This window comes from Notolabrus celidotus, chromosome 20, assembly GCF_009762535.1.
Source record: "Notolabrus celidotus isolate fNotCel1 chromosome 20, fNotCel1.pri, whole genome shotgun sequence".
Classification (NCBI taxonomy): Eukaryota; Metazoa; Chordata; class Actinopteri; order Labriformes; family Labridae; genus Notolabrus; species Notolabrus celidotus.
In genome coordinates, this window is record NC_048291.1 from 29,432,124 (window position 1) to 29,445,815 (window position 13,692).

Below are 13,692 nucleotides of genomic sequence, written 5' to 3' on the forward strand. Positions count from 1 at the left end.
TTACCTGCACACATGTGTGCTAACAAGGAGCTTAGGAGGGAGGCATGCTAGTTGTAGGCTGTCTTAATAAACACAAAGGTCGGTTTTACTCCCCACGTCTGCAGATTTGAAGATCTAGTGGATGATTTTTATTTATCATGGATAAGTGCTAGCGCTAATTAGCATAGCCACATAGCTATATGTTCATAGCTGTAGCAGTAGCTGTGTACCAAGACACACGTCGACATACTGACAAATAAAACAACAAGAAACACTAAATCTGTGACCAATCCTTCAGAAAGGTCCTGCTGCCTTTCTGGCAGAGGTCGGTTTTACTCCCCACGTCTGCAGATTTGAAGATCTAGTGGATGATTTTTATTTATCATGGATAAGTGCTAGCGCTAGTTAGCATAGCCACATAGCTACATGTTCGTAGCTGTGTACCAAGACACACGTCGACATACTGATAAATAAAACAACAAGAAACACTAAATCTGTGACCAATCCTTCAGAAAGGTCCTGCTGCAGGTGCCTCTCCGTCAGGATCAGATTCAGAGGGTTGAAGTAACGCGATCTCTGAGCAGCCGTGTATATTCAGCCAACATGTAAACATTAGATCAACGTGCTGGAGAGTCGAGGCACATCCACTTCCTGAGGGGGCGTGGTCAGAGGGAAAACAGAGTGTTCTGATGAGGAATGAAGAAGAGGACTTTTCAGGCAGACCAAAATCTGATTTCAAAGTGTTTTTTTGAGCATAAACTTTAAAGACATGTTTTGGGGACCTCTTAGACCAATATATGTTGATGAAAAAAGCGTGATATGTCACCTTTAAGTCCAGCGCTCTGTTTTCAGTCTGAACAGCTAAACAATTATTTATTTAACTCTCTGAAATGTAAAAAGTTCTCCACAGGATTCGTGTCACAAACTTTAAAGTACCCAGACTTTCAGTTTACAGTCACCATGAAGTTACAGTTTCAGATGTATTGCCTTTAGCTGAATAAACAACAGAAATAGTGTCTTTTCCATCAGCCTTAGCAAACATGAGCTCCCAATGCAGGAGCTGCATTCTTTAAAAGTTGCATTTCAAGACCAGTTGCATCCAAGGATGTCTCATTTTGAAAGTTGCACAAATTTGGGCCATGAAGGATGCCTGACTCTCAAGCAGCTGATTAATACAGCTGGGGTTGGTGTTCAGATTTAGATCCACTTTTTGTTATACTGGTTAAAATGATCTTTATGTCCTGATGGTAATCAATACATAATGTGTTCTTAAAAAGCTGCTATCTACAGCCAGAGTAAACCTGGGAAAACACCGACCAATCCCTGCAATCAGGAGCCAAATGATGAAACCAATCAAATCCTGTCCTGCCGTTCTGCCCGCCTCCTATGTGTACATTTCATTAGCTGGAGTCCTGAGGAAATGCTCCATTCAAATTCATGCTAGTTTTCCCCTGACTACCAACCCTAGCTTTAATGTAAGTTTTGACTCAATCGATTAGCTGACGATACAAATATAATCATAGACAAATAGGAGCTGGAAAGTCGTAGTTGTCTTTCCATTTTCCAACACTTTACAATAAGGGTCCCTTAATTAGCGTTAGTTAATGCATTATTAAGCATTAATTAACTGTTTAATAATAGTTTAATAATCGTTATAATGTATTACCTAACATTAACTAACACATTAGTTAATGCATGAATAAGCAGTTAATTAATGTCCACTGCTCAGAGTTAATTAATACATTATTAAGCATTAATAAAAGTTACAAAACTTAATTAGTTAACCATTAGTGAATGCTTTCTGGACCCTTATTGTAAAGTGTAACACATGCATCACTTAAGTAACACATTATAAATGCTAAACTGCCTCATAAGCATTACTTAACCATAATTAAGCATTAGTGAATGCTTTCTGGACCCTTATTGTAAAGTGTAACACATGTATCCCTTAGGTAACACATACACTGAAGCAAAATGAGTTGTGTAGTTGAAGCAACACATATACAGAATTCAACACATTTTATTTAGAATAAAACAGATAATCACAGATAACATCTCAACTGGCACAGAGAAGTACGGTGGCCCTGAGAGCTCACAGCACTGCAACTTAAGAAAACACATGCAAAAAGGCAAAACACAAGCAAATTAAGAAAACATCTTCATCAATTTGACAACACATGTGCAGCATTTAGAAAACGCGATGCAAAGACCACAACACAATACATTAGAAAAAACGTGCTGCAAATAGACAGCAACACAACAGAAGTGTTTCCAGAGGACACTTAAAAGTGATGCACACGCTTATGCTGATGCTGATGCTAATGAGGCAGTTTAGCATTTATAATGTGTTACTGAAGTGATGCATGTGTTACACTTTACAATAAGGGTCCAGAAAGCATTCACTAATGGTTAACTAATTAAGTTTTGTAACTTTTATTAATGCTTAATAATGTATTAATTAACTCTGAGCAGTGGACATTAATTAACTGCTTATTAATGCATTAACTAATGTGTTAGTTAATGTTAGGTAATACATTATAACGATTATTAAACTATTATTAAACAGTTAATTAATGCTTAATAATGCATTAACTAATGCTGATTAAGGGACCCTTATTGTAAAGTGTTACCAAGTTTTGTTTTGCTGGTCTAGCTTGAACTGTTGGGTACACTGCTCAACACTGCCCCCCTTTATTTCAGGTGGTACTGCAACGTTGGATCCATAAGCCTCCAGCGATGAAATAGAAATCAAATCCACAAGCTGTGACTTTTTACTATTGATTTGCACAAAGACCCAAGATGCCTTTAAATCCGGTTAGGCTTGCTGTTAACGTTCAGTATCTCGTTCCACATATTGGCGCCAGAGTTTCACAACCTGGCTTTCAGCGTAAGTGTGATTAGCTGCAGTTTTAGACTCCGGTAGTGTAACCTCCTCCCACAGCTCCACAGTTATCATATCTTTCATATGCTCTTCTTTCTGTCCAGTGTATCTCAGTAAACAGGTAACAGGTCTAGATACTTTCATTGCATGTATTACAGGGACATGGTACCAACATATTCACACACTCAACTAGCTCTAAGTTCCTCTGCTGCTTCATCACTCTGTCTGGTGTCTCCTTTGTCCACGCTGTCACTTCTGTGTAATGTTCATACAGCCTAGAAAATAGTAGCATTTGGATAGCAAAGGCTCTGTCTAGTCAGTGCTTGCAAAATGTCAACAGTCTCAGTTTGTCCATTAATATGAAGTCTTTTATAACAATCACTGCTAACCATTAAAGCTCACTGTTAGAACCGTCTATGTAACTATTCCAGCATGCTAACACACATGTCAAAGGCTCGCTCGTCTCAAAGCTAGCATGTCTGCTGACTCTCCGTCTCATTAATTGAAAATCTTATCAACTCACCAAAAACAAAGCCTAATTTCTAACTGATCAAATAAAACCTCAGTCATGAATCTTTCATGTAAAATCATGAAGATTTAAAGTGTTCACTGCCTCCAGTATGCTCAGTCTTTGGCTGCTGTTTCTAAAATGAGTTCATAAAGACAGTTTTGTACCGTCAGTCTAATGAAGTGCCACATGTCTCACCCCTCAAAGAGTCACGCTGCGATACTATCTGCACAGTTTTCAGAGGTTAATGGTTTTTGCTATCATGGTATGAATCAGTCACTAATTGTGCATGACTGAAAAGATTCCACAATGGTTGCTGGCTGACTCCATTTGGAGTTATTACTGCATGTAGATTAAACTGCGTCACTCTCAGTCAGCGGGCTCTGGAGGGCTTTAATTCAGAACTGTTATCGTTCCCAACAGCTCCTCTGCTGCTTCAACTTTATATGTTTTCTCAAAATCAAATTTTGGGGGATACTAGCAAAAGCTTGTAGCATTTTGTTTTCTTACTATATTTAGCAAATCTCAGTCGGGACAAAAGCTGAGCATGTGGTGCTTTAAGCCTGCCAGACAGCCTGGAGATGTTTCTTTGAATCTTCCAGAAGTGAAACCGAACCTCACGGGACTGGAACCCTCTGTGCCGGAGATTTCCTGCCTTCTGCTGAATCATTTGTGTTTAAGAGCTTTGAAAATTACACTCTGTACATCCATTTTTTAAATCATTATTCACTTCATATCCTGTGTTGCATTACGGAGAAGAAACATTTCCTGGTAATCTAATTGGGAATACGGCTCATTGGGCTTTGTGTGGATAAAAACCTGAAGACATTAATATCATGTCATCGAGGAAATTAATCAAAGAAACAAAGTGTTTCTGCACACAGAGAGAAAAGAAGAAGAAGAGGTGAGCTTTAAAGTCTCAGGGAAATCAAAGTGAAAGGACCGAGGAGGTTTGACTTTGTGGTGTCAAACTGCACTAGGCCGGCTATCCCAGCATGCATTGTGCAGGTAGCAGGGCACACAGTGGACAGCTGCTGCTTGGGATCCATCTGTTGTTTCACCTGATTAAAAGGTAACAAAGGCACACTGACTTTGAAACAGTAATGAAACACACACGGACCTTATTAAGCAACGTTTGTACCAATGGTGACGCCTCAGAATCAACAGAGCCTACATTTCCCATAATGCAACAGAAGGCATACATTATTTGGGATGGTAATTTGGTGGTAAATCTGATCTAACGTCATCACCCTCACAAGCCGGCCACAGAAATGTCAGTCACATGTCATCTAAGCTGTAGTTCACCCTCCCGCCACTAGCTTGTGCTGCAGCTGCTCTGCAGCTCTACTACCTGGATGTAAAGGAGCACAGGTGATGATGTCATCAGGTAGTGGGCGTGGTTTGTCAGTATGTTGATCTATAAATTCATGCTAGTACTTCTCCCATAACAGTCATTGCCTCATATTGCTCCCCTGGTGCTAGCTCTGCTGGTGGTAGCCACACTTTGCTTACATGCAGACTCTGTGATCTCGGGTTCAGGGTAGGGATGGGCGAGGATTTTTGAATGAGTTACTTTGAATATTTTCTCATTTTAAAAGTACAATTTTTCATTGTTGTCGCCGGTGTCTCATAATAATGATAACTGGGATTTATATAGCGCCTGTCAAGAAGGTCCGAAGACAGTAGGAGGAGGAGGAGGTAAGACGGTGATTCAGGGATTTGTAGATGAGGAGGAGGAGTTTATAGGAGATGTGGTTCCTAACAGGGAGCCAGTGGAGGTGCATGAGAGTGGGGGTGATGTGCTGACAGGGCTTAGTATGCTTGAGAACCCTGGCAGCGGAGCTCTGCACATATTGGAGCCTGTCCAGGGCATTGCTGGGTACCCCTCAAAAAAGGACTCCATTGCAGTAATCCAGCCGGGAGGTAACGAATGCATGCACGAGGGCAACGGCCTAGGTTTGATTTTTACATTGGTCGGGACATGAGGGGACTTTTATTGTGAAATTTTTTTTTTGGAAAGGAAATGTTAATCATTGAAGTAGCTTAACTTCAAGTAGCTTAACTTCAAGTAGCTTAACTTCAAGTAGCTGTGGCCTGCAGGAGTTATATTATTTACATTTCTTCATCTTGCCTCAAGTCACAGCTACAGCCATCGATCCTACACGTTTTGGACTTTAGGAAACCGAGTGTTAACACACTTTAAAGCAGGTAGAGCCGTGGAAACAGATGAAAATACCTGCAGAGCTCTGCTTCTGTTTGATTAGTGTGGCTCTGCCCACCTGAAGTGTCGTACCTTTGCTCCGCCCCACAGTTTGGGAAGCACTGACCTACAGGGAGCTAAGCCAACCAGAATACAGACCAGTCTCAAAGACGTATTTGGGAGGCGGTGCCGAAGTGGGAAAGGATTTAACCCTTTATGTGTTGCATGAAGCGCATTTTTCCCCTTCAATCTTAATATTGGTGGGGACATTTCAGCCATCGCTTGAGATCGGTGGGGACACGTTCCTACGGTCCATACGCAATTCTACGCCACTGGACGAGGGTCTCAGCAACTGAATCTGAAAGTGATGGTGCCTGGTTGTAATACTGTGTTCCCGCCAGACGGGGGCTACAAAGCGTCTTAAAGCTGTTTGCTAACCACATTAAATAGCAGAAGAAGAAGAAAACATGAGCGACAATTGCAGCAATTTTCTCCGTTTCTGAATCTCACACTACTACACACGTGTTTCCAGAGACTGAGCATGACTGTGAAATGTAAACACACACGCCACGCTGAGTCACAGAAACACTGATGTAGAGATCGAGACAGACGCTGACGAGCAGCACCTCGCCCTGCTGCTGGTTAATGAGACCGCCACACAAACGGGGCGTTAATGGGACAGGTGTGTAATCGTTGAATACATGCCGATGATTATCAAACAGTATTTTGGCTTGAAATGCTCATCACTAGTTTAGGGAGCTCTAAAATGTGTCACTTTGGACCACCGTGCATCATTCTGCACGCCAACACTCAGATTCTGAAGAGAGATTTACACAATATTTAATTTCCCTTACGTAGCAAGTTCTTTGTGTCCTATGTTTTAGGGATGTACGTTGAGTTGTGGAGTCGTCTGTGGTGAAAGCTATGTGTGTGCATGTCAGGCTGAGTGTGTGTGTTGAGGGGGAGGGAGGGACTCTGATGTCTTCATATCACTCTGCATCATTTCAAGAGTGCTAATACTGCAAGTTGGAATAGTTTATGTGACAGTTTCCTCAGGGAGGAGAAGAAGAGAGAGAGAGAGAGAGAGAGAGAGAGAGAGAGAGAGAAGGCGGGAAGGGCAGGAAAGAAAAAAAAAGAGAGAATGAAAGAAGAGTGAGAAAAAATAGAAACCGGGCCAAAGGGCGAGAGAGGCTGGGAGGGGTGAGACGGGCCAGGCACGACAAAAAGAGAGTGCAAAGAGAGGCAGAATCAGATGGAGGCTGAGAGGAGAAGAAAGACAGAGACGGAGGGCCGAGGAGGTGATACAGGGAGAGATAAAAAGCCCTTAGCGCTGGAATAAAAACAGATAAAGGAGAGGGAGAGATAAGAGGAGAGGGGAGGGAATCAGATGAGAAAGTTGAGGAGATAAGAAGCAGTAGATTAGAAGTGGAGAGGAAGAGTTCCAAGGGACATTAAGGGTGTAGGGAACAACAAGAACTCGATGATAGCGCTATTAAACATCCTGGAGGGGACGAGTCGGAGGGGAGGGGACCGGCCGGCTTTATCACCACTGAGAATACGACTGGGCGGGGAGAGAGGGATACAAATGGAGTAATGGAATGAGAGTGGACATGTATTAATGACGTGAGAGAGAGGGAATAAGTACGCTGGCAGGCGGAAAATGCAAAGGGCAATTGAGATCCATGTGTGGGTACAGTATGGCTCCTACAGTCCGTACTACACACACGTCCTCACGGGGGTTTCTTGTCCTTGCTCGTCCTCAAACACCCCGTCAAAATAAAGTTAACTTATATGTCACATTTTGTGGTTTTCAAAATAAATTCTGCTGCTGAGCTTGCAGATATTTTCACATCACAAGCCAGAGGAGATGACGCGTCTCATTTCAAGCTCTCACCTGATGATAGTTTTCCACGGGAGGTTCTGCTGAGTCGTTCAGAAGAGACCGCTTTCACCTTCACACCGGGGGGGAGCGAGCCGGCGGTCGCCTTGCAGCTCCACTGAAGCAGCTCAAGATTGTTTAATGGCACCTCGGCTGTGAAAGGAGCACCGAGGGAGGGGAGAGAAATACCAGTTTAATTTCAGATATTCTTCCTGCCTGGATCGTAAGACTTCGTGCCGTACCGGGCGCTCACTTAAAGTTGACTCATACCTCTCCACGGCAGCTGAGAGGACGGCCGAGTTGGATCAGGAATGAGGCAAAAACTCCAAGCAGCATCCGAGTGTGTTTATTTTCAGGGAAGGGAATAAACATGTGCAGCGTTATGTTCAGAGCAGGGCTGGAGGTGGAGGATGTAAAAATAACACTTGCAGGAGAAAGAAGACAAAATGTCAAACAGGAGTGTTAAAGTAAGGGACAGAGCTGCACACTACATGAGACTTCCACCACTCAAAGGCCTTCCTGCCTCCTGTTATAAAGCAGCTGACTCCTATCAACAGTTAACGAGGAGTGATCAATTAACTCCCCTCAGGCTCCTACCTGCTCTAAAGATGATCTAAACATCTGCATGAGGTTTACAGAAACACTATTTAAACACATTTAAGTAAAGTTCATTTTCAGATTTCACTTAAAAGAGCATTTCTTATGTCATCTGTCAGAACACCCCTCCACCGCACTCACATATGGCACCGTCTGCTTGGCACGCCTCCTCATGAGCCAATGGCAGGCTGCAGAGCTGTGTGACACTTCCTGGTTTTGGAAGCATGGCAGTGGAGGACAGGTGACAAACAAATACTGCATTTAACATGATGAACAATGATTGAGTGCTTTATGTAATAATATTAATAAAAATGAAGTTTATTTATATAGCACTTATCAAAAAAGATGTTACAAAGTGCCTAACATCATAAAAACCCACAATAATACACAAAGCATGAGGGGGCGGGGCTTATAGAGCGAGCAGGAGAATTTAAGAGGAAGAGCTGAATAAAAGAGAAACTACAAGAAGTAATTAAAACATTTAAAATCAGTACAATGAGGGAATATAAGAAAAACATGAATAAAAGTAAATTAAAATTAAATGTAGCATCGTGGATAAAACAATATTACAAGAAAGCCTTTGGATAAAAATATGTTTTCAGCTGTGATTTAAAAGAAGATCCTGATGCAGCTCTCTACAGGTCGTTCCACAGTCGAGGAGCCTGCACAGCAAACTCTCACTCACCCTTAGATTTTAAGTTTGCAAAGGGAACTTTAAGGAAGTTCCTGCCTGAGGATCTGAGGCTGCGCCCGGGCTGGTAGGGTGACAGCAAATCCCAGATATATTCAGGGGCCAGGTCGCGAAGTGCTTTAAAAGTGATACACCTTAAAATCTCTTCTAAAAGCAAAGGGCAGTGTAAGGTCATTAAAACAGGAGTAACGTAGAGAAATTATCAATGAAACCTTAACCCTCCTGTTATGTTGCGGGTCAAATTGACCCACTTCAAAGTTCAAAAATCAGGAAAAAAAGCGTTAAAAGTATTTTTTCTGTATGAAACTTCTTCTGATTTGCTTAATTAGTTTAATCAACATATAAAATGAAAATGGTTCATTTCACATATTTGCAGACCCTTCTGCATGTTTATATTACATACAGTAGATACTGTTCGTGGGTCAATTTGACCAGGCAGTAAAGTAGAGGCTAAAAGGAGTCAGAAGTGTCAAATACTAAATGTTTCTTTGCAGCTGTGTGACATATTTCAGCCCAATCACACACGTACACACACTTTGGGATTTTTGGAGGCTCTTACACTTTTGGATAATTTAATATGTCCCGGGTCAAGCTGACCCAGGAAAATTATTGCTGTCCTTAAGAAACAAAAGAGAAACAATATTGTTTTTTGAACCAGGCTGTAAACATGTTTATTTCTGCTGTAAAGATCATCTCTTTGAATGGGTGTGTATGTGGTTTCCTGTGTTTCTGCAGCCAGCCTCTAGTGGACGCTTGAGGAACTGCAGTTTTTAACACTTCTGCATTATCTTAAATTTTAAAGACCAGAGTTTGCTGCTTGGTTTTGACCTAATTGATGAATGTGCATGTGTTTTACTTCAAGTGTGAATCATAATAAGCCTCTATGTTTGGTTTTATATTATTATTATTGCACCATTCAGCAGCGGTCTGCTTTCAGTCAGTGTGTGTGGCTCCAGAGAAGATTGTCTCTTTACTCTGTGTGTTAAATAACAACAGAAACTAAACCTGCTCTCTAACAGGAGAATGATATCTCAGACAGCTTTGACAAAGATGTAAATCTGAAAACCTGAGCTGTAGTATCTCATGTATTTTAAGCCCTGTGTGTTAACTTGCATTATATCATCCAGTTGTTCTTGTTTCTATGGCTCCAGTAAGCTCAGGCGATCACCTCCCAGCAGGCTAATAATACGACATTGTTCCTGGGTTGTTAAGAAGACTTTCCTCGATGAGGGTTTATTTATGAGTCTCCTGAAAGTGTCGCCGAGGTCACAGCTGATCAGGAGACGGTGTTGCTATAATTCCCCTGTCAGTGGAAACGTGTTGATGGTGATGATGTGTGTGTTGTTAGCTCGTGTTAAAGTCAGCAGCTAGTGGAAAGTTTATAAAACCAATTACAGGCTTTGTGTTGAGCAGTGGGAATAAAATCTAACTTCTGATGCAGGCGGAGACGTGTTCAGCAGGTGTTGTTATTTTAGCTTCTGTGTGTTTTTTTTTTTACCTTATTAAAAATAAATAGTGGCAGGAGGAAACTTGGTAGCTGACATTTTAAAAGGGCAAGTTACCACCAGGGTTGTTTACTGTAGCAATTAAACTGCAAACCCACATGTGACAGTGACACAGACGGTGTGTGACACTTTGACAAATCAGTGTGTTCGGAGGAGACGACCACAAAAAGCTTCCTTCACCACGCTGAACACGGGGGAGCAGAGAGGAACGCACAGAGGAACGCACGACAACTACAGGACAGCAACATGATGCAGCGCTGTGTTAACACCAAGATATTACAATGTGAGAGAGCAGGTCCAACCACAGAGGATCAGAATGAATACATCAGCTGACTGAATGTACTGCGACAGTTGATACAGCAAAACAGAGAAACAGACGACATGTAGGTTCTGCAGAAACGTTCAAAACAAGCCTTCAGATGAAAACGCTCCTGATTCTCATTCTTCAAATTAAAATACTTCCTTCATGAGTTCATGTCTGTTAGTGAGCCTTAGATGCTTCATATGCATTCAGTTCCTACTGTACATTAGACTGTGGTCCCCTGCTAATACTTAGCATGCTAATCAGAATCAGAAATACTTAATTTAACCCGGGGAGGGAAATCCGGTCATTACAGAGCTCTTATAAACAGCAGAGATATAAAGATATGAGATATAAATACAAATAAAATAATATAAAGATCAAATAAAACACAATTAAAATGAAATAAAATAAAAATGTTAATACAATTTAAATACAATTAAAATAAAATAAGATAAAGACAATAAAATAATAAAATAATAAAATATTGAAATAACAAAATAATAAAATAAATTAAAATAAAATAAAATAAAATAAAATAAAATAAATAAATACAATAAATCATATAAAGAGCAAATTAAATCAATAAAAAAATAGAATAAAATAATATAAAGATCAAATAAAATACAATTAAAATGAAATAAAATAAAATGTTAATACAATTTAAATAAAATAAAAAAATAGACAAAGATAATAAAATAATAAAATAAATAAAATAAAATAAAGATCAAATAAAAAAATGAAATTAAATAAAAATTTTATTAAATCAAATAAATAAATACAATAAATCAAATAAAGAGCGAATTAAATCAATAAAAAATAGAATAAAATAAACAAAGATCAAATAAAATACAAACAAATACAATAAAATTTATACAGAAGCGCAGAATATTTAGAATTACCTATGTGCAAAAGCGTAATGTAATGCTAAGCTATTAGCTACCTTTAGCTATATAAATGAGCTATTTGTCCATTGTTTCTTTGTATTGATCTGTGACGGATTAGCCCTCTTTTTGGCTAATCAACATTTAGCCTATTAGCTGACATTTAGCTAGCACAGTAGCACTAGCAAACCACAGCTAACTATCCTACTACTGAAGGCTAATTAAGTTAACTGTTAAGCTCTTATCTAATTATTTCAACATGAGGTTTTGTCATCAGATATTCACTTTCATTTCTTTAAGCTACTTGCTAACTTAGTTTGAGCTAATCACCATTTATTCAGCTTTCACTTGCCTGTGTGTTAGCCTATTTTAAGCTAAGCTAACAGATTATTCCTCACTTATTGCTAACTATTTGAACTGTTTGGCTCTTTGCTCACCATTCTAACAAAGCTGTGATTTGTGTCAGTATCTTTTGAATAAATATTTTGCTTCTTGCTTTTTAGCGATTTGCTACTTTAGCATCTACACACCGCTAATCCTTTTAGCTACCATTGTAAACACTGTAGACATTGGCTAACATTGATATAAGCTATTGAACTAATTAAGCATTACATTAAGTTTACTGACTCAAATGTTTGTCATCTCTTGAAATAATTTAGTTAAGTTAACTTCTCTCCCGTCGCCTGTAAGCCTTGGATCTCTGTTTCAACCTGTGCATCATGTTGGTCAGCTGTTTTAATGTTTTTAGTGTCCTGTGTGTATCCTTCTGTGTTTGCTTGCTCTATTTAAATTTAGGACTGATCCATGTGAGTCAGAGCAGAGTTTATGTCCCTGTTTGCAGCTGCAGATTTCGCCGGTTGGTAAAGAGTTAAACTTGCGTGTTCAAAGGCTTTGTCCTGCTCGTGTCCCAGTTTTGAGCAGAACTTTATCAAAGCGATCAAACAATAAAAGTCTGCTGGAATGAAGGCTGTTTTATCTCCTCTGAAGTGATTGATGCTCCCAGCTGGGGAACATCCCGAGACTCAGACTTTTTCATTTTTGTTTCCACTCTCTCTAATTTGAGTTTCTGTTTGGGTTTGTTATCAGAGACGCTCTCTTTCAAACTCGGCGTCCTCCTCAGGTGGAGCCGGTAATGTGTTTGAAAGTCTTTAACAATGCGTCGTCACATTTTGTCCGCGCCATCATCTGACATCTCCTCGATCCATCCAGACTCTTCTTCTCAAATCTCTTCCTCCCAGTCCGCTTTGATTCTGACACCTCACATTTCCAGAAAACACATCCTGCTCGTTCCTGCCGTCGGTGCCGCGGCGTGTGATTGTAGTTTTGTGAGACTTTGTTTAAGTTTTGAGTCGACTTGTTTGCAGAGCGCCTGAATAAAGTGTGTTTCTCTTCCTCCCTCCAGGACTCTGACGGAGCTTCTGAAGCAGCCGGGGGAAGCAGGAATGGTGGATGGGACGGGAGTTCATCATCCCATCGGGACCAACGGCATCTCGGGGCGGGGGCTGCGCTCCAACAACGGTCAGTCCTTCATGCGTGTGTCTGCGTGTGAGCTGACGTGTTGCAGCTTCTTCACAAATCAATCACGGCTTAGTGAGAGGATGACGCAGAGAAGGAGCTCTGTAGTTTAGACGTGCAGCTTCAGATCAGTTCTTTTGTTTGCAGCTTCTTTCTTTCCCCTTCAGCTTTCAAAGACATCCCAACTTCAAACCCTTCGTCTTAACTTCTGGATGCAGTCTTAGATCAGGTGTGAGGATTCCCTGCATGAAAGTGAGCCTGTGTGAGCCTCAGGAACAGAAGAGGGAGTTCAGAGAGAAGTATCAGGCAACGTGTTCATTCCAAACTAAGAGAAGTGAAGCCTTCATGTCCGAATGAGAGCATTCTGCAAACACAAACACCCCTGACCCGTTAAATACACATGCATTACCGCCCACTCTTCCTCTTCTTCCTCTTTATTGATGCCTTCATTGCTGCTCCTCTTTATTAGCGACAGAGAAGAAGGCGCAGCATCGACAGGTCGTGTTTCATTAAGATGTAATTAGCCTCAAACCCACAGAGGGAACACCGTGTGACCCATCTGTCTCTGTGTTTCTCTGTGACCACACACACTTATATATGTGCTCGTTATAACCCTGTGATCAGATCCAGGCTCAGATTGGTGATCATACTTTAAAGACCCGGTTCTGACTCTCGTGATCGTCTCCTCGTTTTGTCTCCAGCAGAACGTGGGCCCACGTTGATTTAAAGCCTCAGACACAGTAGAGCTTGCA

At 40.8% G+C, this 13,692-nt stretch overlaps 1 protein-coding gene and 1 long non-coding RNA gene across 2 annotated transcripts in view; one reads left to right on the forward strand and one right to left on the reverse strand.

The window, feature by feature from the left end:
• The window catches only part of LOC117832519, a 33,176-nt gene extending 25,220 nt beyond the window's left edge, over nt 1-7,956 (reverse strand). Inside the window, exons 1-2 of the long non-coding RNA XR_004635199.1 lie at nt 7,718-7,956; nt 7,463-7,600 (exon numbers count right to left, since the gene is read on the reverse strand). This is a non-coding gene — a long non-coding RNA (uncharacterized LOC117832519). The remainder of the gene's footprint in view (nt 1-7,462; nt 7,601-7,717) is intronic.
• LOC117831730 (protein shisa-9) overlaps nt 1-13,106 on the forward strand; it is a 61,639-nt gene extending 48,533 nt beyond the window's left edge. The window contains exon 3 of the mRNA XM_034710535.1: nt 12,828-13,106. Within this exon, the coding sequence (XP_034566426.1) occupies nt 12,828-13,053 (226 nt within the window). The 3' untranslated portion in view covers nt 13,054-13,106. The remainder of the gene's footprint in view (nt 1-12,827) is intronic.
• Nucleotides 13,107-13,692: the final 586 nt, after the last annotated feature.